The sequence below is a fragment of the Heterodontus francisci genome, chromosome 5, assembly GCF_036365525.1.
Source record: "Heterodontus francisci isolate sHetFra1 chromosome 5, sHetFra1.hap1, whole genome shotgun sequence".
In the NCBI taxonomy this organism is placed as follows: Eukaryota; Metazoa; Chordata; class Chondrichthyes; order Heterodontiformes; family Heterodontidae; genus Heterodontus; species Heterodontus francisci.
In genome coordinates, this window is record NC_090375.1 from 123,507,834 (window position 1) to 123,535,615 (window position 27,782).

General features: G+C 44.2%; 1 protein-coding gene across 8 annotated transcripts in view; it reads right to left on the minus strand.

Annotated features, from left to right (window-relative positions):
* The window catches only part of stau2 (staufen double-stranded RNA binding protein 2), a 545,941-nt gene that overhangs the window by 213,232 nt on the left and 304,927 nt on the right, over positions 1-27,782 (minus strand). For all 8 annotated transcript variants that reach the window (XM_068032038.1, XM_068032036.1, XM_068032040.1 and 5 more), the window contains one exon: positions 9,667-9,879. In XM_068032038.1, coding sequence (XP_067888139.1) covers positions 9,667-9,879 — 213 coding nt within the window. The remainder of the gene's footprint in view (positions 1-9,666; positions 9,880-27,782) is intronic.

Genomic DNA, 27,782 nt, shown 5'->3' on the forward strand with positions numbered 1-27,782 from the left:
TAGTTCAGACTAGTTACCCTCCCATCCTGTAACCTCTACAATAGCCACCATAGTTAAACAAGTCATGGGAAAATCTATTGAAGAGATACCAAGTCTATTGCCTGCAGTACTAGCTTATGCACAGCAAAGCAGACCACCATGATACGTGAGATTCTCGCTGGGACATACCACAGGGCTCCACCGGATCGATCGAGGTACCAGAGTCTCATCTTCAGCAGCCCAATGGCCTGCTCAATGGTCACTCAGGTGGACCCGTGGCAGGTGTTGTACGTCTGTGGGATAGGAAATCCTTCTCCCCCCACAACTGGACTTTAAAACTGGACTTGATGAAATATGGGGAAAAGCCCCAACCCCCACGGACACTAGTACTGTGAATAAAAGCCACACCTCAACACAAAACACACAGAGGCAGGCTGCATTCCAAGGGGTCAATTTCAAACATTTCAACATCACAATAGAACAGATACTGTTAAAGAACTGCAATTTGGGACATTATCATAACAATGACACAGGATAACTGCCATCATGTAACCTAATTAAATAATTGGAGAGGCCATTGTTACAACTAACCGGCCCCAGACCACAGCATTCACTCCTGTCAAGACGGGAGAGAAACCTTTTCATGTATATCAGCTCTGGAGCTTGGAATACCTCACCTTGGTGGAGTTCATTGTTCTTAGTCATGGAAATAACATCAGCACTGAGTAGATCTGGCTGGACCAGGCAGGTAACAGAAGAAAGGGATTAAAAGGTGCTAAGCGCTGACCATCCGGCAGGATGGCTTCAGGAGATATGTTTATATTTTGATAAGGATCATCATAAAAAGGACAAGATTGAAGAGTTTGGCACTGTAGTCAAGAAGGTGGGTCAGGAATGGTCAACTTGGCTCATGGACCTACAAATTCTCACCGGAAGGACCAATCACATGCAGGATTGTACGTTATCAGCCAAATTCAAGGGGTATTTGGGGCTGAGAGTTTAAAGCAATTTTAAGTGTTAACAACCAAATCCTGGGAAGGGTTGGGTTTGAATTGAGTGGGTTTGGGGCAGAAACGTGGGGTTTTGCTTGTGGTTTTTGTCGAAAAAGGTTTATCTTATGAGTCGTGTGTTTGGGTGGAAGCTGAGGTTAAATTGTGGAGGGATTTAAACCGGACTAACCAATCAAGGTGTTGTGTGGTGTCCTTTAAATTAGCTTAGAGGTCTTTGTATCAGGGTGTTAGGAGGGTTTTAATAAACAAGTTTGTGGTTCAGCCCAACCCTGTGTCTGTGCAATTTGTCCTTTATAAAAATCCTAAAGCCAAGAGCCATCAGTTAGGGGGGAAACGGGAGCGGGAACCTGTTACAGTCTCCTATACAGCAGTATGAACGTTCCTCACAGGCCTCAGTAGCCATGTCTTCAATGGGTAACCCTTGTCCCTGAGAATCCATCCCTGCAGGTGAGCTGGGGACGGAAAAGCTGTGGCACCTGGGACTGTCGAAATATGTAGGCATTGAGGCTGATTCTGGGAAGGGGACACACACCTGCAGGAATCACTTTTGGTGATCACAAACCAGTTGTACCTTGATGCAATGGAAGCCGTCCTGTTGGCGAAAGCCACTGGCTGCTCCCTGGGAGCCTTGATGGCCACATGTGTGCAGATGAACATATGTACGAACATACATACAAACATACGAATTAGGATTAGGAGCAGGCCAATCGGCCCTCGAGCCTGCTCCGTCATTCAAGAAGATCATGGCTGATCTGATTGTAACCACAACTCCACATTTCCACCTACCCCCGATAACCTTTCACCCCCTTGCTTATTAAGAATCTATTTGCCTCTGCTTTAAAAATATTCAAAGACTCTGCTTCCACTGCTTATGAGGAAGAGAATTCCAAAGACTCACGACCCTTCCCGAGAGAAAAAATTTCTCCTCATCTCTGTCTTAAATGGGCGACCCCTTATTTTTAAACAGTGACCCCTAGTTCTAGATTCTCCCACAAGAAGAAACATCCTTTCCACATCCACCCTGTCAAAACCACTCAGGATCTTATATGTTTCAGTCGCCTCTTACTCTTCTAAACTCCAGCGGATACAAGCCTAGCCTGTCCAACTTTCCTCATAAGATAATACGCCCATTCCAGCTATGAGTCTAGTAAACCTTCTCTGAACTGCTTCCAACACATCTACATTCTTCCTCAAATAAGAAGACCAGTACTGTACACAGTACTCCAGATGTGGTCTCATCAATGCCCTGGATAACTGAAACATAACCTCCCTACTTTTGTATTCAATTCCCCGTACCAACCATTTGCAATTCATGCACTAGGACACCCAGATCCCTCTGCATCTCAGAGCTCTGCAATCTCTCACCATTTAGATAATATTTTTTTTTATTCTTCCTGCCAAAGTGGACAATTTCTCACTTTCCCACATTATACTCCATTTGCCAGGTCTTTGCCCACTCACTCAACCTATCCCTTTGTAGCCCCCTTATGTCCTCTTCACAAGTTACTTTCCTACCTATCTTTGTCTCATCGGCAAATTTAGCAACCATACCTTCGGTCCCTTCAACTAAGTCATTTATGTAAATTGGAAAAAGTTGAGGCCCCACCACTGATCCCTGTGGCACACCACTCGTTACATCTTGCCGACCAGAAAACGACCCATTTATGCCGACTCTCTGTTTCCTGTTAGCTAGCCAATCTTCTATCCATGCCAATATGTTACCCCCTACACCATGAGCTTTTATTTTCCACAATAACCTTTGATGTGGCACTTTATCAAATGCCTTCTGGAAATCTAAGTACAATACATCCATCAGTTCCCCTTTATCCACAGCACATGTTACCTCTTCAAAGAACTCCAATAAATTGGTTAAACATGATTTCCCTTTCACAAAACCATGTTGACTCTGCCTTAGCTTTAAAAACGTTTACTGAAGAAGCGTCAACTACCTCACTGGGCAAGGAATTCCATAGATCAACAACCCTCTGGGTGAAGAAGTTTCTTCTTAATTCAGTCCTAAATCTGCTCCCTCTAATCTTGAGGCTATGCCCTCTTGTCCTAGCTTCACCTGCCAGTGGAAACATCCTCTCTACTTGTATCTTATCTATTCCCTTCATAATTTTATATGTTTCTATAAGATCCCCCCTCATTCTTCTGAATTCCAATGAATATAATTCCAATCTACTTGGTCTCTCCTCATAAGCCAACCCCCTCAACTCCGGAATCAACTTAGTGAACCTCCTCTGCACCCTCTCCAGTGCCAGTACATCCTTTCTCAAGTAAGGAGACCAAAACTGCACACAGTACTCCAGGTGTGGCCTCACCAGTACCTTATACAGCTGCAACATAACCTCTCTGCTTTTAAACTCAATCCCTTTAGCAATGAAGGACAAAATTCCATTTGCCTTCCTAATTACTTGCTGTACCTGCAGACCAACCTTCTGCGATTCATGCACAAGGACACCCAGGTCCCTCTGCATAGCAGCATGCTGCAACTTTTTACCATTCAAGTAATAATCCTTTTTACTGTTACTCCTACCGAAATGAATGACTTCACATTTATTAACATTGTATTCCATCTGCCAGACCTTTGCCCACTCACTCAATGTATCTATGTTTCTCTGCAAAGTTTCACAGTCATCTGCACACTTTGCTCTGCCACTCATCTTAGTGTTATCTGCAAACTTTGACACCCTACACGTGGTCCCCAACTCCAAATCATCTATAGAAATTGTAAATGATTGCGGTCCCAACACCGATCCCTGAGGCACACCACTAGTGACTGATTGCCAACCAGAATAGCACTCATTTATCCCCACTCTCTGCTTCCTGTTAGTCAACCAATCCTCCATCCATGTGAATACTTTACCCCTAACGCCATGCATCCTTATCTTATGCAGCAGCCTCTTGTGCGGCACCTTGTCGAGGGCCTTTTGGAAATCTAGGTACACCACATCCACTGGGTCCCCATTGTCCACCTTGCTCGTAATGTCATCATAGAATTCCAAAAGATTTGTCAAGCATGACCTGCCCTTCATGAACCCAAGCTGCGTCTGCCCAACGGGACAATTTCTATCGAGATGCCCTGCTATTTCTTCCTTGATAACAGACTCAAGCATCTTCCCCACTACAGAGGTTAAGCTAACCGGTCTATAATTCCCCATCTTTTGTCTACCTCCCTTTTTAAACAGTGGCGTCACATCTGCTGTTTTCCAATCTGCTGGGACTACCCCAGAGTCCAGCGAATTTTGGAAAATTACCGCCAATGCACCTGCTATTTCTCCCGCCATCTCTTTTAGTACCCTGGGATGCATTCCATCAGGGCCAGGAGACTTATCAATCCTTAGCTCCATTACCTTGCCCAACACTACCTCTTCCGTAATAATGATTGTTTCCAGGTCCTCACCTACGTTCGTCTCTTTGTCAATTACTGGCATGTTATTAATGTCCTCCACTGTGAAGACCGATACAAAATACCTGTTCAATGCCTCAGCCATTTCATCATATCCCATAACTAAATTCCCCTTCTCATCCTCTAAAGGACCAACGTTTACTTTAGCCACTCTTTTTCATTTTATATATTTATAGAAACTTTTGCTATCTGTCTTTATATTCTGTGCTAGTTTTTTCTCATGTTCTATCTTACTTTTCTTTCTAGCTCTTTTGGTGGCTTTCTGTTGACCTTTAAAGTTTTCCCAATCTTCTAGTTTCATGCTGTTTTTGGCCACTTTGTATGCCTTCTCTTTCAATTTGATAGCCTCCCTTATTTCCTTGGACACCCATGGCAGATTACCCCTTTTCTTCCAGTCCTTCCTTTTCACTGGAATATACTTTTGCTGAACACTTTGAAAAATTGCTTTGAAAGTCCTCCACTGCTCGTCAACTGTCCCACCATAAAATCTTTGTTTCCAGTTTACTTTAGCCAAGTCCTCCCTCATTCTATTGTAGTCCCCCTTGTTCAAGCGCAGGACCCTGGTATTGGATTTTATCTTCACACTCTCCATCTGTATTCTAAATTCAACCATATTGTGATCACTCCTTCCAAGAGGATCCCTAACTATGAGGTCATTAATTATTCCTGTCTCATTACACAGGACTAGATCGAGGATAGCTTGCTCCCTCGTCGGTTCCATTACATACTGTTCAAGAAAACTATCACGGATACACTCAACGAACTCCTCCTCAAGGCTACCCTGACTGAGCTGGTTCAGTCTACATGTAGATTAAAATCCCCCATGATAATTGCTGTACCATTCTTACAGGCATTAGTTATTTCTTTGTTTATTGCCCGCCCCAATGTGATGTTATTATTTGGTGGCCTATAGACTACGCCTATCAATGACTTTTTCTTCTTAAGAGTTTCTAATTTCCACCCAAATGGATTCAACCTCATTCTCCATAGAACCTATATCATCTCTCAGCACCGCCCTGATGTCGTCCTTGAATATCAGAGCTACACCACCTCCCTTACCTTCCTGTCTGTCCTTCCGAATAGTCTGGTACCCCTGGAAATTTAACTCCCAGTCGTGACCAACCTGTAACCATGTCTCCGTAATGGCTACCAAATCATATTCATTCGCGATGATTTGTGCCGTTAACTCATCAACCTTGTTACGAATGCTATGAGCATTCAGGTAAAGTGCCTTTATGCTAGCTTTCTTACCCTCATGATTTCCAACATCTCTAATAATAACTCCTGAGTTATCCTTCCTTTCTGCTTCTTTCATAGTCTGCCTTGAACTTAAACCCTCCTGCACACATGTTAACCTGCTGCTTACCTTTTTATTTACCATCATACTCCCTGTCGTTTTCCCTTTCCCTTCCCCCCGAGTCACTAGTTTAAAGTCCTAGAGACCACCCAATTTATCCGTTTCGCTAGAACACTGGTTCCAAATCGGTTCAGGTGGAGACCGTCCCATCGGTACAGATCCCCCCGGTTCCAAAACTGATGCCAATGCCCCATGAAATGGAATGCCTCTTTCCCACACCACTCCCTTAGCCACGTGTTTACTTCCCTAATATTCTTATCCCTAAGCCAATTTGCATGTGGCTCGGGCAGTAATCCGGAGATTATGACCCTCGAGGACCTGTTCCTTAATTTCGTTCCTAGTGCTTTATAATCCCCAAACAGGTCCTTCATCCTAGCCTTGCCTATGTTGTTAGTCCCAACGTGGACCACAACAACTGGATCCTCCCCCTCCCGCTCCAATATCCTTTCAAGCCGGTCAGAGATGTCCTGCACCCTGGCACCGGGCAGGCAACACACCATGCGGGACTCCCGATCCAGCTTGCAAAGGATACTATCTATCCCCCTAATTATAGAATCCCCTAAAACTACCACTTGTTTTTTTGCTCCCCCCTCTTGAATGGCCTTCTGCACCATGGTGCCATGGTCAGTTGGCTCATCCTCCCCGCAGCCCTTTTCCTCATCCACACAGGGAGCAAGTATCTCGTACCTGTTGGATAAGGTCAAAGGCTGAGGCTCCTCCACTCCTGAACTCAGGATCCCCCTACCTGCCTCACTTGCAATCACACCCTGTTGTCCCTGATCACTAACTGAATTTGAATTACTTAATCTACCAGGTGTGACTGCCTCCTGAAACAAAACGTCCAGGTAACTCTCCCCCTCCCGGATGTGCCGCAGTGTTTGAAGCTCAGATTCCAGATCATCAACTCTGAGCCGGAGTTCTTCCAGCAACCAACACTTGCTGCAGATGTGGTCCCTACTGTTCACAATGGGGTCAGCCAGCTCCCACATCATACATCTGCAGCATATCACCTGCCCAGCCATCTCTACTTAGTTAATTACTTTATTACTTTATATAAATTTATGAGTTAAATACTTTCTGATACTTCTCTGCTATGGTCTTTTTCAAATAACCAATTAATAGATAAATCAAAAAAGAAAGTAAAGAAAGAAAGTAAATTTTTAACCAATCACACGATACAGAAGAAATAAAAAAGCTTACCTTATCAACACACCAGAGTCCTTTTATTTTGGTTAGAGGAGGAGGGCGGGTGGGAGACACTACACGTGTAGTGTCTCGGGTTCAGCCACTGCCCAAATATATAGGTTTTTACTTACCCAGCAGTCCCCTGGTCCGCCGAAACAAAAGGTAATTTACTTTAAGCTGAAACTGACCTTCCCAGCTGATAACTCGCTCGCACTATCTCTGCTTCCGAAAAAGCTGCTGCAACAAAAGGCAAGTTATTTTAAACTGCCCAAATATATAGGTTTTTACTTACTCAGCAGTCCCCTGGTCCACCGAAACAAAAGGTAATTTACTTTAAGCTGAAACTGACCTTCCCAGCTGATAACTCGCTCGCACTATCTCTGCTTCCAAAAAAGCTGCTGTAACAAAAGGTAAGTTATTTTAAACTGCCCAAATATATAGGTTTTTACTTACCCAGCAGTCCCCTGTCCCTTAACCTACTTTGCCAGTTCACTTTAGCTAGCTCTGCTTTCATGCCCTCATAATTGCCCTTATTTAAGTTTAAAATACTAGTCTTAGATCCACTCCTAGCTCCCTCAAACAATGTAAAATTCAATCATATTATGATCGCTGCTGCCTCGGAGGCACCTTCACGATGAGGTTACCAATTAATCCTATCGCATTGTGCAACTGATGACAGCTTGCACCCGGGGGAATCCAGTGATGCCACCTTTCGGCCTGACTGTCAGGGTCGATCCAGTACCACATGTAGTTGCTGGTCCTCTTGAACAAGGCATTGGTCACCTCCTTGATGCAGCGATGGGCTGCTGCCTGGGACATCCCACACATGTCCTCAGTGGATGCTTGAAAAGAGCCAGGGGCCTAAAAGTTGAGTGCCTGGTGATCTTCAGATCCACAAGCATTGGATGTTCACCAAAGCCCATGGGTCGCAGCTCGTCCTGCAGCATGGTGAGTAAGTCGGTGACAACCTCCCTGGAGAGCCTCAGTCTTTGTTGACATTGCCGCTTGGACATCTGGAGGTAGTTGAGACGGATCCAGTACATACTCAGCGGGGGGATAGGTCCTTCTTGGCTCCCCTCGTCAATCTTCACCAGCTTGTCCAGCCGTCACCTGGCCCTGCTTCCCTCTGAGTCTCTGCTATGCAGAGACGGACTGGGTGCACGGGACCCATGAGAGCTGGTTGCTCCCCCTCTCATGTGCTGTCCCTGGAGAGAGGACCTTGCCTTTGGAACCTCCTTCTTGTTACTCCCCTCTGATCATGGGCTAATGCCCCCGAGCGCCCATCCTTGCAGATAGCCCACCACCCGAGATGAAGCCCACTCTTGCCATGAGGGCTGCAACCCCTCTGTACCCACCCTTGCCAGGAGGGCTGCACCGCTGTTGGGTAATGGGCACCACACCATCCTGTTTCCCTTCCTGCATTCACCCAACACTCCTCATGGCTGCTTTCCATGTGTAGCACTGAGGTCTCACCTCAGTAACACCACCTTTAACCACTTGGGGATCAGAAGGCACGTGATCCTCGTGCGCCATTGATTAAATTCAAAACCCTTCATAAAGTTGGAGTGAGGTCCATGCAAATGCATATTAAGTACCTGCTCAGCAATTCAAATTGCAGTCCTGCCATGTCGTAGCGGCAGTGATGCCTTGGATCTTTTCCGCCGCTGACAAAATCTGGCACCTATGTCATGCGGCAGGTTTATGGGCGAGCGCATCCCTTCCCAATTTTTCGGCCCCCACACCTCCAATCCCATTCCTGCTGGTTGGATAAAATTCTGCCCAAAGTGTCAAGATCAGTGCAGTCTTCCAGTGAAGTAGGGCTAAAGCATGGGGAATAATTGAATCAGGGCGCACAGATGTAATTCAGTTCACCTTTTAAAATGATAGATTGTGCTTTATTTTTCAATACTTTGATTTTATATTTATTAATATGGATCTGCTTTCATTACAACAGATGAGATTACCAGGTGATTTGATAGAGATGTTTAAGATTATGAAGGGATAGGACAGAGTAGAAAGACACAGACTGTCTTCAGCGACTGAGACGTCTAGAAGGAGGGGATACAGATGAAAGATTAAATATAAGAAATTTAGGACACAGAGTAAGAGAAACCTTTTTACACATAACGTTGTGAGGCTGTGGAATGCACCACCTGAGTTAACAATTGAAACTAAGACCATGTCAACTTTTAAGAATAGGTTAAATAGGTCGCTAAAGTGCACATGGGCTTAGGACTACTGCTCATGTGGAGGATAAACATCAACAAGGCCAGTTTGAGCCAAATGGCTGGTATCCGTGTTGTAATTCCATATATGTTATTCTACACAATTTGTATTTAAGTGGGCAAACTTACTGGAATTTGAGAAACAGAGTTGGCTGGAGCATCAGCATTTCTCTGTTGTAAAGACTAAGGAGCTGAGAGACACAAAACTATGAGACTACAATACCACCACAACCAGGAGAGCGCAATTACTAGCATCGCATCTTTGTAATAGGCAGGTTCCTTTATAAGTGTGGACAGATGAACTCATAATAGAAAAAACTGACAGGAAATGCGCAAAGACCATCAAATACTTCCTTCAATATTTTAATATTCACCTCAGTCCCTAAACCACACAGAAGAAAACATTGAAAGAAATAAAGGTAAGTTTACTCTTACATTTAAAAATAGTGTCCTCCATTTCAACAAAAACATAATTTGCTGCATCAATGATACACTAACCTTCAATATAGATTTGGGTCGCTTTTTATAATGAGTTTTAGGTTTCTCTATCACTGGAAGAGAAGGAAGTTTCTTCAGTTCTTGGAGGACAGTTATTGCTGCTCGTTTTTTGGAAAGTTTTTTACTGTTTCCTTCTCCTTCTGCTGTAAACTCTCCAACTGCAACACGGGTGACAAAGCTCTTCATGTGAGGAGGACCACTTTCTCTAGTTACCTGTCACAAAGAGAAAAAGAAAAATCAAAAGACAAGGAATATATAATTGGAAAAAAAGCATTCATGTTATATTTTTCTCTCCTGTTCTCCATCCAAGAGTGCGAGAGATACTTGCCATTTTTCATGTGTGCGTATACACAAAGAGTGAGGGCAGGCTGTACAAATGTGGGGGGGGGGCCAACCAACTCATTTTAATCCACTCACTCTATGCATGATAATTATAAATTTATGGAAGGTAAACATCAAGCCTTCCTGGCCTGACAAAGCTGCTACAGAGAGGTTTTTCCTTTGCACTTGTCATTCAAAATATTCTCGGTTTGCGCTTTCTTTGACTGTCCTGAGAAATACCCCTTGGAAATTTGGTAGAATCTGGAAAAGCCTATCCACCACTGTTCACTTTTCAGAAACTGAACTTTCAGAAACCCCAACTGGAATTTCTGACTATCAAAAATAGCAGTGAGTAGTTTATGATATTGATTGAGGAGCCAGGATGGAGGCTCCTGGCTTATACTTTTCTTGGCACAAATGCCAGACTGAATCTACCAACTGGTCCAAAAAAAGATTATGTCCACTGGAAAGAACCTCTCATCCTCCAGTTCCTCCTTTTCTATCTCAGCTGCTACAAAGCATTAGTGAACACTTCACTCGGAAAAGACACTGCTGAGCTCACAAATGTAATTACATCATTGTCCACTTATAGTATTTAAATTATAATTTCTAGGACATGTGGAGAACAAGGATTTTAAAACAGAAAATAATAAGCTAAACTGATCTTTTATGTGCCCCAAATAATAGCTTTAATTGGTGCTTTAATCATTCGGCACTGATTCATTATATGTAGGTCAAATTACATTGGTAAATTGCAGATTTGCACCAATTAGTGTAAGTGTTCCATTTCCACCAATGAAAATTTATTGCATATATATGTACACAAACCCATTCCAGCAATGATGTTTTGTGATTTGTTATTTAATAAACCAGTTCATGATATTGCATTACAAAATTTGATGCTGATATAGTATTCACAGCAAATTGATTGTAAGATGACACCTTCATGTAATTAGGGCCAAATCTGTTCTCATGATCCATTTGTATACCAGAGTCATTGACATTTAGAAAAAAGCAACATAAGGATATGGAATTTGAAACCATCATAGTTCTAAGGAGGAATTATATGAAAAGTAACACAATAATCTGTGGGTACCTACTGCTATCCTATTTACATTCACACATCCATAACCTTACATCTCGAAAAGAAAGTAAACTTGTGAGTTTCTGTTCCAGCAGTAACCTGATAAGGATTACAATACAGGTTTCCTTTCAAAATTTATGCCAAAAAAGAATTTTCATATGATCAAATGCCTTTGATAATGCCAAATACTGTGAAAGGCTTGAAAGCCACATAGGAAGTAGAGGTACATCTAGAAAAAGCAAACTGAAAGTTAAAGAAGCAATACAATTCCACTAACGCGGCTCTCCCAGCCTGCTAATAATCTGGTCAGTTTTATAAATTATATTGTCAACTTTTTCAATCAAATACAATAGGTTGCAGGTAGCATTATGTAACTCTCAGATCATAAAGCCCTGCACTGAATCTGCATTGGTAATTCAAGAACAAATTGCCCTTTGTATAAACCTGGGAAGTAGCATATGAATAACACTGAGAAACTGTCACTGAGATGCTGGGAAAAGTTTGGAAAGATGAAAGCAATTGAAAGATTGTAGGGCTTAAAGAATTGAGAGGGGTGAGCGAGAAATCTGGAAAACCAAGAAGGAAAATGGGGGAGGCTGTGGAGTCTGAGAGTCAGAGCTGCAACAATTAAGTACAGGGAGAAAGGTCAAGAACTGACGAAAGGCAGAGGCTGTGAAAATGAGAAAAGACAGTAGAGGTCAACATGATTTGCTAAGAGTTAGCTATTCACAAAAACTTTGAAACGATTGTGAGAAACGAGTTCTTTCTCATCCCATATACTTTAGATCTGCTCACATGAGGGAGAAAGAAATAGGGTGGAAGGAAGCTTCTGTGGAGCATAAACAACGGCACAGACCAGTTGGGCCAAACGGCCTGTCTCTGTGCTATTAATTCTATGTAATGCAACTTATGGAGTCTCAAGAATAAGCTTTCTCAAGATTATGCTCTCAACAGGGAGAAACTCTCCTCCAACATTTCCAAAACATTCCCAATGCTTCCTACATTATAACAGTGACAACACTTCAAAAGTACTTAATCGGCTGTAAAGCGCTTTGAGACGCCCAGTCATTGTGAAAAGTGCTTTATAATAAATGCAAGTCTTCCATTTTTCTTTCAACAAACATTAATTACATAGTTATAAATATGGTATGCTACAATTAATCTAAACACAATGTTTTTGAGAACGGAAAGCGGTTTCCAGTGGTGTTCCACAGGGCTCAGTGCTGGGACCCTTGCTGTTTGTGGTATATATTAATGATTTGGACTTAAATGTGGGAGGCATGATTGGGAAATTTGCTGATGACACAAAAATTGGCTGTGTAGTTGATAGTGAAGAGGATAGATGTAGACTCCAGAAAGATATCAATGGTTTGGTTGAGTGGGCGGCAAAGTGGCAAATGGAATTCAATCGAGAGAAGTGTGAGGTCATGCATTTGGGGACAGCAAACAAAGCGAGGAATACACAAAAAATGAGAGGATATTGAGAGGGGTAGAAGAAGTGAGAGACCTTGGAGTGCATGTAGATAGTGGTGAAGAAGGCATATGGAACGTTTTCTTTTATTTGCCGAGATATAGTATACAAAAGCAGGGATGTAATGCTGGAACTGTATAAAATGTTGGTTAGGCCACAGCTGGAATACTGCGTACTGTTCTGGTCACCACATTACAGGAAGGACATAATTGCTCTGGACAGAGTACAGAGGAGATTTACAAGAATGTTACCAGGGCTTGAAAGTAGCAGCTATGAGGAAAGATTGGATCCGCTAAGGTTGTTTCCATTGGAACAGAGGAGGCTGAGGGGTGACTTAATCGAGGTGTACAAAATTATAAGGGGTCTAGATAGAAAGGAAGGACCTGCTTTCCCTGGCATAGAGGTCAGTTACCAGACGGCACATATTTAAGGTGAGCGGTAGAAGGATTAGAGGGGACATGAGGAAAGACTTTTTCACCCAGAGGGTGGTGGGTGTCTGGAATTCACCGCCAGGAGCGGTGGTGGAGGCAGAAATCCTCAACTCATTTAAAAGGGACTTGGACATGCACCCGAAGTGCTGTAACCTGCAAGGTTATGGACCAGGTGCTGGAAAGTGTGATTAGATTGGGCGATTAGATTTTTTGGCCGCGCTGACACGATGTGCTGAATGGCCTCCTTCAGTGCTGTAATTTTTCTATGGTTCTACAATGAACAGCATTGTAATACAAACTTTTATTTCTATTCCTGGTCACTTAAATAAATAAATATTGGTCTACTAATCCAGAGGTCTGGACTAATGATCCAGAGACATAAGTTCAAATCCCAGCATGACAAGGGAACTTCAAATTCAGTTAATTCAACAAATCTAGGATTAAAAAATGGTGACCATGAAATTACTGGATTGTCATAAAAACCTATCTGGTTTACTAATGCCCTTTAGGGAACAAAAGCTGCCATCCTTACCCGGTCTGGCCTATATGTGACTCTAGACCCACAGCAATATGGTTGGCTCTTAACAGCCCTCTGAAATAGCCTAGCAAGCTATTCAGTTGTATCACAACACTATGAAAAAGTCTAATAAGAATAAAATCAGACGAACCAGCCGGCACTCAAGCAACAGCCTGACATAGTCACACTCTCAATATTGTACCTTTCAGCCAACGTCACAGACTCCACCACCTGGGAATGTCCTGTTCCACCGGCAGGATAGACCCACCAGAGGTGGCAGCACAGAGTGGTGTACATTGGGAGCAACTGGCTCGAGGAGTCCTCAAAATTGATTCCGGACCCCATGATGTCCACGACATCAGGTCAAACGTGGGCAAGTAAACTTCCTGCTGATTATCACCTGCAGCTGATGAATCAGCATCCTCCATGTTGGAACACTGTTTGAAAGAAGCACTAAAGGTAGCAAGGGCACAAAATGTTCTCTGGATGGGGGACTTCAATGTCCATCCAATGGATCAGTAGTACCATTACTGACAGAGCTGGCCAAGTTCTTAAGCTACCAGACTGGGTCTGCAGCAGGTGGTGAGAGAACTAACATGATGGATCGACCTGTCGTTGATGCATCTAACCATGACAGTACTGGTAGGAGTGATCACTGCTCAGTCCTTCGGGAGACAAAGTCCCATCTTCACACTGAGGAAACCCCCCATCATCTTGGGTGGCACTACCACCACTCTAAATGATCTCCAGCTGATGAAAGCTAGGCATCCAAAAGGTGCTGTAGGCCATCAGCAGCAGCAGAATTGCATTCCACAACAATCTGTGACACAATGGTGCTGCATGTTCCTCACTCTACCATTACCTCAAGCCATGGGATCAACCCTGGTTTAATGAGAAATGCAGAAGAGCAATGTGAGGAGCAAAGACGTTCTCCTGGGACTGAGAACATCTCCTTTCCTGTCTGCCAGGCGTATCTAAAAATGAGGTAACAATTTGGTGAAGTTACAATACAGGACTGCATGTATGTTAATGAGCAGAAGCAGCAAGCGACAGAGCTAAATGATCCCATGGCCAACAAATCAGATCAAAGTTCCATAGTCCTTTCACATCCAGTTGTGAATCGTGGTGGACAATTAGATCACTAAGAGGAGAAGCAGGATCCATGAATATCGCCATCCTCAATCATGGTGGAGTTCAACACGCGAGTGCAAAGGACAAGGCTTAAGCACTTGAAACCATCTTCAGCCAGAAGTGCCAAGTGGATGATCCATCTTGGCCTCCTCCTGCGGTCATCACCGTCACTAATACCTGTCTTCAGCCATTCGATTCACCCCATGTGAAAACAAGAAATGGCTGAGTGCATTGGATATAGCAAAGGCCATTTGCACTGGAGTGCTGACTTGGGTTGCATTAGAGTGCTACAGTGGAAGTTTGGTAACTGAGGAAGTTCGGTAAGGAGGGAGCGAGGAGCTCCTTTCATTTCCTACCTGTCCTCAGAGTGAGGGGAGCCGAGAGCTTCCAAAGAGCACAGCTGAATGGGAGAAGACTCGGAGGGCGGAGTTCCAGAACGGTAAGTATAAAAAACTTACCTCTGGTAAAAAAGCTGAAAGTGACGTCACAGGAAAGCTGTGACCTGATTGGCTGGTAGGGATTTTTTTTTACTGAATTTGAAAATAAAACATTGATAAAAATTGATTAAAACCCTAATTAACTAATTAATAAGTAAAGTAACGAAACCAGAGGGAGGAGATTACTGTATTAAGTTAACATTTAATATTTACAGCAGGAATCTAGCACTAGGGACCATATAGTTAATTACAACAATTTAGTAAGGATTTAATAAGTATTTATTGATTTTAAATTAATTTATTAATTAGTGCTAGTAATGTCAGTTAGAGGGGTGAAGTGCTTCACCTGTGAGATGTGGGAGGTCTATGACGCTTCCAGCGTTCCGGACGACTACATCTGCAGGAAGTGTACCCAGTTGCAGCTCCTCACAGACCGCATGGATCGGTTGGAGCGGCAACTGGATGCACTTATGAGCATGCAGGTGGCAGAAAGTGTCATAGACAGGAGCTTTAGAGAAGTGGTTACACCCAAGGTGCAGGCAGATAGATGGGTGACCGCTAGAAGGGGCAGGCAGTCAGTGCAGGAATCCCCTGTGGCTATCCCCCTCTCTAACAAGTATACCGTTTTGGATACTGTTGGGGGGGATGGCCTATCAGGGGAAAACAGCAGCAGCCAGAGCAGTGGCACCATGGCTAGCACTGTTGTTCAGCAGGGAGGGACAAAGTGCAGAAGAGCAATAGTTATAGGGGACTCGATAGTCAGGGGCACAGATAGGTGCTTCTGTGGACGTGAAAGAGACTCCAGGATGGTATGTTGCCTCCCTGGTGCCAGGGTCAAGGATGTCTCTGAACGGACAGGGGGCATTCTGAAGGGGGAGGGTGAACAGCCAGAGGTTGTGGTACACATTGGTAACAATGACATAGGCAGGAAGAGTGACGAGGTCCTGCAGGGGGAGTTCAGGGAGTTAGGTAGAAAGTTAAAAGACAGGACCTCCAGGGTTGTAATCTCGGGATTACTCCCTGTGCCACGTGCCAGTGAGGCTAGAAATAGGAAGATAGTGCAACTAAACACGTGGCAGAACAGCTCATGTAGAAGGGAGGGTTTCAGATATCTGGACCATAAGGATCTCTTCAGGGACAGATGGGACCTGTACAAGGACGGGTTGCATCTCAACTGGAGGGGCACAAATATCCTGGCTGCAAGGTTTGCGAGCATCACTCGGGAGGGTATAAACTAGTGCGGCAGGGGGGTGGGAACCAGAGCAGTAGGACAGCAAGTGAAATAAATGAGGGGCAACTAGTAAATAAGGCCAGTAAGACTAAGAGGAAGAGCAGGCAGGAAGATCTTGCGGAGCACAGCGGGACTGGTGGTCTGAAGTGCATTTGTTTCAATGTGAGAAGTATAACAGGTAAGCCTGATGAACTTAGAGCTTGGATTAGTACTTGGAACTATGATGTTGTTGCTATTACAGAGACTTGGTTGAGGGAAGACCAGGATTGGCAGCTAAATGTTCCAGGATTTAGAAGCTTCAGGCGGGATGTAAAAGAGGTGGGGGAGTTGCATTACTTGTTAAGGAGAATATCACAGCTGTACTGCGGGAGGACACCTCGGAGGGGTCATGCAGCGAGGCAATATGGGTGGAGCTCAGGAATAGGAAGGATGCAGTCACGATGTTTGGGGGTTTTCTACAGGCCTCCCAACAGCCAGCGGGAGGTAGAGGAGCAGATACGTAGACAGATTTTGGAAAGATGTAAAGGTAACAGGGTTGTAGTGGTGGGTGATTTTAACTTCCCCCAGGAACTGAAGAATTTAGATTGGGGGCGGCTGTTTGAGGGTAAATCAACATCTGACATGTGGGTGTCTTTCAAACGTCAGTTGATTAGAATCCAGGACCAGCATGTTCCTGTGAGGAAGAAGGATAAGTTTGGCAAGTTTCGGGAACCTTGGATAATGTGGGATATTGTGAGCCTAGTCAAAAAGAAAAAGGAAGCATTCGTAAGGGCTGGAAGGCTAGGAACAGACGAATCCCTTGAGGAATATAAAGACAGTAGGAAGGAACTTAAGCAAGGAGTCAGGAGGGCTAAAAGGGGTCATGAAAAGTCATTGGCAAACAGGATTAAGGAAAATCCCAAAGCTTTTTATACGTATATAAAGAGCAAGAGGGTAACGAGGGAAATGGTTGGCCCACTCAAGGACAGAGAAGGGAATCTATGTGTGGAGCCAGAGGAAATGGGCGAGGTACTAAATGAGTACTTTGCATCAGTATTCACCAAAGAGAAGGACTTGGTGGATGATGAGCCCAGGGAAGGGAGTGTAGATAGTCTCAGTCATCTCATTATCAAAAAGGAGGTGGTGTTGGGTGTCTTGCAAAGCATTAAAGTAGATAAGTCCCCAGGGCCTGATGGGATCCACCCCAGAATACTGAGGGAGGCAAGGGAAGAAATTGCTGGGGCCTTGACAGAAATCTTTGCATCCTCATTGGCTACAGGTGAGGTCCCAGAGGACTGGAGAATAGCCAATGTTGTTCCTTTGTTTAAGAAGGGTAGCAAGGATAATCCAGGAAATTATAGGCCGGTGAGGCTTACATCAGTGGTAGGGAAATTATTAGAGAGAATTCTTCGGGACAGGATTTACTCCCATTTGGAAACAAACGAACTTATTAGCGAGAGGCAGTATGGTTTTGTGAAGGGGAGGTCGTGTCTCACTAATTTGATTGAGTTTTTTGAGGAAGTGACAAAGATGATTGATGAAGGAAGGGCAGTGGATGTTATCTATATGGACTTCAGTAAAGCCTTTGACAAAGTCCCTCATGGCAGACTGGTACAAAAGGTGAAGTCACACGGGATCAGAGGTGAGCTGGCAAAATGGATACAGAACTGGCTCGGTCATAGAAGACAGAGGGTAGCAGTGGAAGGGTGCTTTTCTGAATGGAGGGATGTGACTAGTGGTGCTCCGCACGGATCAGTGCTGGGACCTTTGTCCTTTGTATTATATATAAATGATTGCGGATGACACAAAGGTTGTTGGAGTTGCGAATAGTGATGAGGATTGTCAGAGGATACAGCAGGAGATAGATCGGTTGGAGTCTTGGGCGGAGAAATGGCAGATGGAATTTAATCCGGACAAATGTGAGGTAATGCATTTTGGAAGGTCTAATGCAGGTGGGAAGTATACAGTAAATGGCAGAACCCTTAGGAGTATTGACAGGCAGAGAGATCTGGGCGTACAGGTCCACAGGTCACTGAAAGTGGCAACGCAGGTGGATAAGGTAGTCAAGAAGGCATACAGCATGCTTGCCTTCATCAGTCGGGGCATAGAGTTTAAAAATTGGCAAGTCATGCTGCAGCTGTACAGAACTTTAGTTAGGCCACACTTAGAATATTGCGTGCAATTCTGGTCGCCACACTACCAGAAGGACGTGGAGGCTTTGGAGAGGGTACAGAAGAGGTTTACCAGGATGTTGCCTGGTCTGGAGGGCATTAGCTATGAGGAGAGGTTGGATAAACTCGGATTGTTTTCACTGGAACGACAGAGGTGGAAGGGCGACATGATAGAGGTTTACAAATTTATGAGCGGCATTGACAGAGTGGATAGTCAGAAGCTTTTTCCCAGGGTGGAAGAGTCAGTTACCAGGGGGCATAGGTTTAAGGTGCGAGGGGCAAAGTTTAGAGGGGATGTGCGAGGCAAGTTCTTTACACAGAGGGTGGTGAGTGCCTGGAACTTGCTGCCGGGGGAGGTGGTGGAAGCAGGTACGATAGCGATGTTTAAGAGGCATCTTGACAAATACATGAATAGGAAGGGAATAGAGGGATATGGGCCCCGGAAGTGCAGAAGGTTTTAGTTTAGGCAGGCATCAAGATCGGCGCAGGCTTGGAGGGCCGAATGGCCTGTTCCTGTGCTGTACTGTTCTTTGTTCTTTGCCATGGGCTCCGACTGTATCCTGGCTGTAGTGCTGAAGACTTGTGCTCTACACTAGCCCCACGCCTCTAGCCAAGCTGTTGCAGTACAGCTACAACACTGACATTTATCAACAAAGTAGAAATTGCTCAAATATGACCTGTCCACAAAACGCAGGGATGGATTCAAGCAGCTACATCATTCTACTCTCAATCATCCTCAAAGTGATGGAAGGTGTCGTCAACAGTACTAATATGCAGCACCTACTCACGAATAATCTGCTCACTTGGCTCCAGATCACATCACAGCTGTGGTCCACACGTGGATAAAAGAGCTGAATTCCAGAGGTGAGGTGAGGTGAGAGTAACAGTCCATGACATCAAAGGCAGCATTTGACCAAGTTTGGCATTGTTGCGACCAGGTGAGCAATGTGTCTAGGGGTCTCTTGCAGTCTTCACCTGGTCTTATTGTAACAGAGTTTAATTTTAAACACACTGTGTTTTAAACTTCCCTTTTTTGTGAATCCTTGTTCACAGTTTCCAATTATCAGGCAAATAACTGAGACACACAGGCTTCCTTTGGTTTAAAGCAGAAAGAGAAATTTATTAAAACCTTAAACTCTAATACGGTTCATGCCTACAGATATATGACACGCTCAAGCTAGCATGCTCACACGATATAAACATGCAGATGGGAATAGAAAAGAACAGAAGAAAAGATAAGGAGGACTTGTTACTTGTTACTGTTTCTCGAGCTCGCTGTAGTCCTTGATTGAAGATATGGTCTTGCAATTTGTTGGAGCCCAGTAATCTTCTTAAAACTTTATTCACGTGGCAAACCCTTCTCTCTTTGATTTTCATGTGCTTTCACAAGATTCAGTTCCATGGGAAGAGATGAAGGCAGGCAGACAGGAGAGGAGATGTTCTCAGTCCAGGAGAAGGTCTTTACTCCATGAGCACACGGCTTTGTGTGACCTCAAATCCCTTTGTTTGGGAGTTCAAATTCAAAAAGCTCCCAGTGTGCTCAGGTTAGTTATTTGACTAGCTCCTTACATGGAACAGTCTCTTCAACATCCTTTGTTGGAAGTTCAAATCCAAAAGCTCCAGCCAGCTAGACATGTGACAAGAACTGGTTTGACCACATCTGTGTATTGCAGAAACAGGGAATGACTCCCTTTGTTTCCACATTGTTGTGTATTATGCAAATGTCCTTCCAATCAAAAACTGCAATTTTTTACATTTTAAGGTTCATGTGACGAAATACTGTGTGGCTCAGTCTTGGCGGGTGGGGTTTGCCTGACAGGCATCAAGAAGCCTAGTAAAACTGAAGTCAATGGGAATCGGGGGAAAGCTCTCCACTGGTTTGAGTCAGACCTAGCATAGAGGTTGTGGTGTTGGAAGACAATCATCTCAGTCCCAGGATATCGCTGTAGGAGGTCCTCAGGGCAGTGTTCAAGGCCCAACCATCTTCAGCTGCTTCATCAATGACCTTTTCTCCATCATATGGTCAGAAGTGGGAATGTTTGCTGATGATTGTACAATGTTCAGCACCATTTGCGACTCCTCAGGTACTGAAGCAGAAATGCAGCAAGACCTGGACAATATCCAGGCTTGGGCTGATAAGTGGCAAGTAACATTCGCACCACACAAGTGCCACGCAATGCCCATCTCAAACAAGAGAGAATCTAACCATCTCCCCTTGACATTCCATGGCATTATGATCGTTGAATCCCCCACTATCAACATCCTGGGGGTTACCATTGACAAAAAGCTGAACTGGAATAGTCATATAAATACTGTGGCTACAAGAGCAGATCAGAAGCTCGGAATCCTGCGGCAAGTGACTCCCCAAAGCCTGTCCACTATCTACAAGGCACAAGTCAGGAGTGTGATGGAATACTCTCCACTTGCCTGGATGGGTGCAGTTCCAAAAACACTCAAGAAGCTCGACACCATCCAAGACAAAGCAACCCGCTTGATTGGCACGAACATTCACTCCCTCCACCACCGACGCACAATGGCAGAAGTGTGTAACATCTACAAGATGCACTGCAGCAACTCACCAAGGCTACTCAGATAGCACCTTCCAAACCCGCGACCTCTACCACCTAGAAGGACAAGGGCAGCAGATGCATGGGAACACCACCACCTGCAAGTTCACCTCCAAGCTACACACCATCCTGACTAGGAACTATATCACCATTCCTTCAGTGTCGCTGGGTCAAAATCCTGGAACTCCCTTCCTAGTACCACTGTGCGTGTACCTACCCCACATGGACAACAGCGGTTCAAGAAGGCGGGTCACCACCACCTTCTCATGGGCAATTAGGGATGGGCAATAAATGCTGGCCTGGCCAGCGACACCCACATCCCATGAAACAAATAAAAAAAATCCACCTCCCCTTGATATTTAGCAGCATTAGCATTGCTCAATCCCCCACCATCAACTTCCTGGAGACCACCATTGATCAGAAACTTAACTGGACCAGCCATATAAATACCATGGCTACAAGAGCAAGACAGAGGTTGGGTGTTCTGTGGCAAGTTAATTCACCACTTGAATTCCAAAGCCTGTTCACCAACCAAAAGGCACAAGTCAGGAGTGTGATGGAATACTCTCCATTTGCCTAGATGAACGCAGCTCCAACAACACCCAGGGCAAAGCAGCCTGCTTGATCGGCACCCCATTCCGGACAAAGCAGACTGTTTAATTGGCATCCCTTCCACCACCTTATGCATTAACTTCCTCCGCCACTGGCGCATCGTGACTGCAGTGTGTACCATTGGCAAGATACACTGCGGTAACTCGCCAAGGCATTTTCACCAGCATATTCCAAATCTGTGACCTCTACCCTCTAGAAGAACAAGGGCAGCAGGCACATGGGAACACCATCTCCTCCAAGTCACACACTATCCTGACCTGGAAATATTTTTTTTTTTAGAGATACAGCACTGAAACAGGCCCTTCGGCCCACCAAGTCTGTGCCGACCATCAACCACCCATTTATACTAATCCTATACTAATTCCATATTCCTACCACATCCCCACCAGTCCCTATATTCCCCTACCACCTACCTATCCTAGGGGTAATTTATAATGGCCAATTTACCTATCAACCTGCAAGTCTTTGGCATGTGGGAGGAAACCGGAGCACCCGGAGGAAACCCACGCAGACACAGGGAGAACTTGCAAACTCTACACAGGCAGTACCCAGAATTGAACCCGGGTCGCTGGAGCTGTGAGGCTGCGGTGATAACCACTGCGCCACTGTGCCGTTCCTTCATCATTGCTTGGTCAAAATCCTGGAAATCCCTACCAAACAGCTCTGTGGATGTACCTACACCACACAGACTGCAGCAGTTCAAGGCTTGGCTCACCACCACCTATTCAAGGGCAGTTGGAGATGGGCAATAAATGTTGGCCTTGCCAGCGACACCCACATTCCATGAATAAAAAATGCCACAGGTGATCAATATTTGTAATTATAACATTCAGTTCTGCAAAAAGCATCAGAAAGTTTCAGGAGCCTGACATATGGAATGCAATGTGAATATATATATATGAGACAGTTGGCTAACACTTGTGCAGATTTATTTAGCATATCATTAATCCCAACTGCAATTATCCTATCAATGACACTGAAGCAGTGTAAAGCTGAATCAGCCAGAAAATATTAAGCAACTGGTATTGCAAAAAAAAAAGTTAAAATAATTGGTGTGACATGGATAAGATCAAATGTTGTACGCATCCATTCCTAAATTCTTTACACTTCAGAGGATTACTTTGTAGGCAAAGAATAACAAAAGCAAGCCTTCATCACAAATCCTCTTTGCATTTTTTCCTACTTAAGTCTTCCAGTTAGTATGAATAATCTGTCAAAACTAGCACTTTGCTAGGCCACCTGATCAGCAAAATACATATAATTAACCTTGACTGTCCACTGAACGGCAACATAGTTCAAATCATACTGCATCAAAAATATAATACTTACAGAAAATCAAGACATTATAATTGATAGTGAAATATTTAACAACTTATAAATGTCTTTGAACACTTTACAAGGGGGAGAAATGAATATTGAGCAGGAACTTAAGAAATTAAAGGAATACAAAAAGCAGTCAAAGGGTTAGAGTTTTAGAAGGCTTTTGAAGAGAAAGAGGCAGCAAAGTGGTTGTTGAAGAGAATTCACGAGGGCAGGTGCTGGAATAAACAACAACATTATGAGGTTTCAATGGGTAGAACTAAAGGTACGGAAAATCAACAAGTAATTTCAGATTTCAGAACGACAGAAGATTTGGAACATGTTAATTGGTTAACCCCATAGGTTAATTGGGTGGTGATGACCTGAATGTAGAATATAAATGGAATGTTTCTCGGAACAAAATAAAAATATAGAAGACAATTATGTGCCTAAAGTGGAAGGAAAGGAGTTTGGTAAAAAAACAGCCAAGGTAGCTGCCTGGTCATGTACAAATACAAATAAGATTTAAACAAAAGTATTTCTACAGACTAAAGTTGTATAATACTCAACAAAAAAAAGATATATACAAAGATACAAAGAAGTTATAGTAATATCATACAAAAGAAAACCAAGATCTGCCAGCTAAATGGTTAATGGAAAAGAACGTAGACAATTGTTCTATTATTGGCAAAGCTTTTTCAGGTTGTGAAGAGTCAAAGAGCTATCAAAGACTGCACTGGGCCATTGAAGGATGTTCAAAGACAAGTTACAAAGGACTCAAGATATAGCAGAAATACTGAACGAGCAGTTTACATTGGTCTTTACTCTTGAAGATGATGCATCACTGTCAGAGTTTTATTATGTTGTTTACAATAAAACTGTTAAAATAATTAAATGGGATTACATATTGTTTTAGATAACATTAGGAACCTTAAAGTAGACAAGACAGCTGGTTTGGATGATATTCTACCCGAGGGTCCTCAGGGAGATGGGACTGGTGATCTACTAGTTCCTTGCCCATTTTAAAAAGTTCTTTCATGGGATGTGGGCATCGCTGGCCATCCCTATTTCCACTTTACAACTGAGTGGCTTGTTCGGCCATTTCAAAGGGCAGTTAAGAGTAAACCACATTGCTGTGGGTCTGGAGTCACATGTAGGCCAGACTGGGTAAGGACAGCAGACTTCCTTCCCTAAAGGGCATTAGTGAACCAGATGGGTATTTACGACAATCAATGATAGTTTCATGGTACCATTACGGAGACTAGCTTTCAATTCCAGATTTATATTAATTCAATGAATTTTTATTAATTAATTCAATTTAAATTCTGCCAGCTGCTGAGCCCATGTCCCCAGGGCATTAGCCTGGGCCTCTGGATTACTAGTTCAGTGATCATTACCACTACACCACCATCTCCCCTATGTTTAATAGCTTGCTGGAGTCTGGGACTGTTTCTTAGACTGGAGGGAGGCTAATGTAGTTCCAATTGTCAAAAAAGATAAGACATCTGTCTTATCTGCCAGATAACTATAGGCCCATTAGTTCCATGTCAGCAACAGGGAAAATGCCTGAAGGAATCATTAGGGATGCTATATAACTACTTAGACAGAGAAGGACATATGAGGGACACACAACATGGCTTAATAATTGATCGCATTTTTAAAATAAGTCAATGGAAGTGGTGGATATGTTGAATAATTACTTTGCGTCAGTATTTGCAGTTGAGGAAGAGGTCAGCATGTCGGACATCCCAAGGAAACTAGTACTAAATCAGGGACAGGGACTCACCAAAAGTAACATAAGCTAAAAAATAATGAACAAAATAATGGCATTAAAAAGTGACAAATCCCCAGAACCAGATGATTTCCATCTCAGGATTTTAAAGGGACTGAACCAATGAACCACAGAAAAGTTACGGCATAGAAAGAGTCCATTCAGCCCATCATGTCTGCGCCGGCTGAAAAAACTAGTTGCCCAATCTAATCCCACCTTCCAGCACCTGGTCTGTAGCCTTGCAGGTTACAACACTTCAGGCGCATGTCCAGATACCTTTTAAATGAGTTGAGGGTTTCTGCCTCCACCACTGATCCGAGCAGTGAATTCCAGACACCTACCACTCTTAAGAGTGAAATTTTTTTTCCTCATGTCCCCTCTAATCCTTCTACCAATCACCTTAAATCTGTGCCCCCTGGTAATTGACCTCTCCGCAAGGGGAAACAGGTCCTTCCTGTCTACTCTATGTAGGCCCCTCATAATTTTGGACACCACAATTAAGTCACTCCTCAGCCTCCTCTGTTCTAAGGAAAACAACACCAGCCGATCCAATCTTTCCTCATGGCTGCAATTTTCAAGCCCTGGCAACATTCTTGTAAATCTCCTCTGTACTCTCTCCAGACCAATTATGTCCTTCCTATAATGTGGTGACTAGAACTGAACGCAATGTGCCAGCTGTGGCCTAACCAGCATTTTACACAGTTCCAGCATTACATCCCTGCTTTTGTATTCTATACCTTGGCCAATAAAGGAAAGCATTCCATATGCCTTCTTCACCACTCTATCTACCTGTCCTGCCATCTTCAGGGACCTGTAGGCATGCACTCCAAGGTCATAGAGTTATACGGCACAGAAACAGGCCCTTCAGCCCATCCTGTGACCATGCTGGCCATCAAGCACCTATTCTTTCTTTTTTCTTTTGGGCCTCCTTATCTCGAGAGACAATGGATACGCGCCTGGAGGTGGTCAGTGGTTTGTGAAGCAGCGCCTGGAGTGGCTATAAAGGCCAATTCTGGAGTGACAGGCTCTTCCACAGGTGCTGCAGAGAAATTTGTTTGTTGGGGCTGTTGCACAGTTGGCTCTCCCCTTGCGCCTCTGTCTTTTTTCCTGCCAACTACTAAGTCTCTTCGACTCGCCACAATTTAGCCCTGTCTTTATGGCTGCCCGCCAGCTCTGGCGAATGCTGGCAACTGACTCCCACGACTTGTGATCAATGTCACACGATTTCATGTCGCGTTTGCAGACGTCTTTATAACGGAGACATGGACGGCCGGTGGGTCTGTTACCAGTGGCGAGCTCGCTGTACAATGTGTCTTTGGGGATCCTGCCATCTTCCATGCGGCTCACATGGCCAAGCCATCTCAAGCGCCGCTGACTCAGTAGTGTGTATAAGCTGGGGGTGTTGGCCGCTTCAAGGACTTCTGTGTTGGAGATATAGTCCTGCCACCTGATGCCAAGTATTCTCCGAAGGCAGCGAAGATGGAATGAATTGAGACGTCGCTCTTGGCTGGCATACGTTGTCCAGGCCTCGCTGCCGTAGAGCAAGGTACTGAGGACACAGGCCTGATACACTCGGACTTTTGTGTTCCGTGTCAGTGCGCCATTTTCCCACACTCTCTTGGCCAGTCTGGACATAGCAGTGGAAGCCTTACCCATGCGCTTGTTGATTTCTGCATCTAGAGACAGGTTACTGGTGATAGTTGAGCCTAGGTAGGTGAACTCTTGAACCACTTCCAGAGCGTGGTCGCCAATATTGATGGATGGAGCATTTCTGACATCCTGCCCCATGATGTTCGTTTTCTTGAGGCTGATGGTTAGGCCAAATTCATTGCAGGCAGACGCAAACCTGTCGATGAGACTCTGCAGGCATTCTTCAGTGTGAGATGTTAAAGCAGCATCGTCAGCAAAGAGGAGTTCTCTGATGAGGACTTTCCGTGCTTTGGACTTCGCTCTTAGACGGGCAAGGTTGAACAACCTGCCCCCTGATCTTGTGTGGAGGAAAATTCCTTCTTCAGAGGATTTGAACGCATGTGAAAGCAGCAGGGAGAAGAAAATCCCAAAAAGTGTGGGTGCGAGAACACAGCCCTGTTTCACACCACTCAGGATAGGAAAGGGCTCATACTAATCCCATTTTCCAGCATTTGACCCAGCCTTATATGCTATGGCGTTTCAAGTGCTCATCTAAATACTTCTTATATGTTGTGAGGGTACCTGCCTCTTCCACTCCTTCGGGCAGTGTGTTCCAGATTCCAACCACCCTCTGGGTGAAAAATGTTTTCCTCAAATCCCCTCTAAACCTCCTGCTCCTTACCTTAAATTTATGCCCCCTGGTTATTGACACCTCTGCTAAGGGAAAAAAGTTTCTTCCTATCTACCCTATCTATGCCCCTCATAATTTTGTCTACCTCAATCAGGTTCTCCCTCAGCATTCTCTGCTCCAAGGAAAACAACCTTTGCCTATCCAGTCTCTCCTCATAGCTGAAATGCTCCAGCCCAGGCAACATCCTGGTTTCTCACTTCTTCTACCCCTCTCAATATCCTCCTGCTTATTGTGTATTCCCTTGCTTTGTTTGCCCTCCCCAAATGCATTACATCACACTTCTCCGGACTGAATTCCATTTGCCACTTTTCCGCCCACTCAACCAAACCATTGACATAATTCTGGCGTCTACAGCTATCCTCTTCACTATCAACTACAAGGCCAATTTTTGTGTCATCTGTAAATGTCCCAATCATGCCTCCCACATTTAAGTCCAAGTCATTAATATATACCAGAAACAGCAAGGGACCCAACACTGAGCCCTGTGGGATGCCACTGGAAACTGCCTTCCAATCCCAAAAACATCCATCGGCCATTACCTTTTGTTTTCAGTCACTGAGCCAATTTTGGATCCAACTCGCCACATTCCCCTGTATCCCATGAGCTTTTACTTTTCTGACCAGTCTGCCATGTGAGACTTTGTCAAATGCCTTACTAAAAGCCATGTCGACAACATTCACTGCACTACCCTCATCAATCCTCTTTGTTACTTCCTCAAAAAATTCAATTAAGTTAGTAAGACATGACCGTCCCTTAACAAATCCATGCTGACTA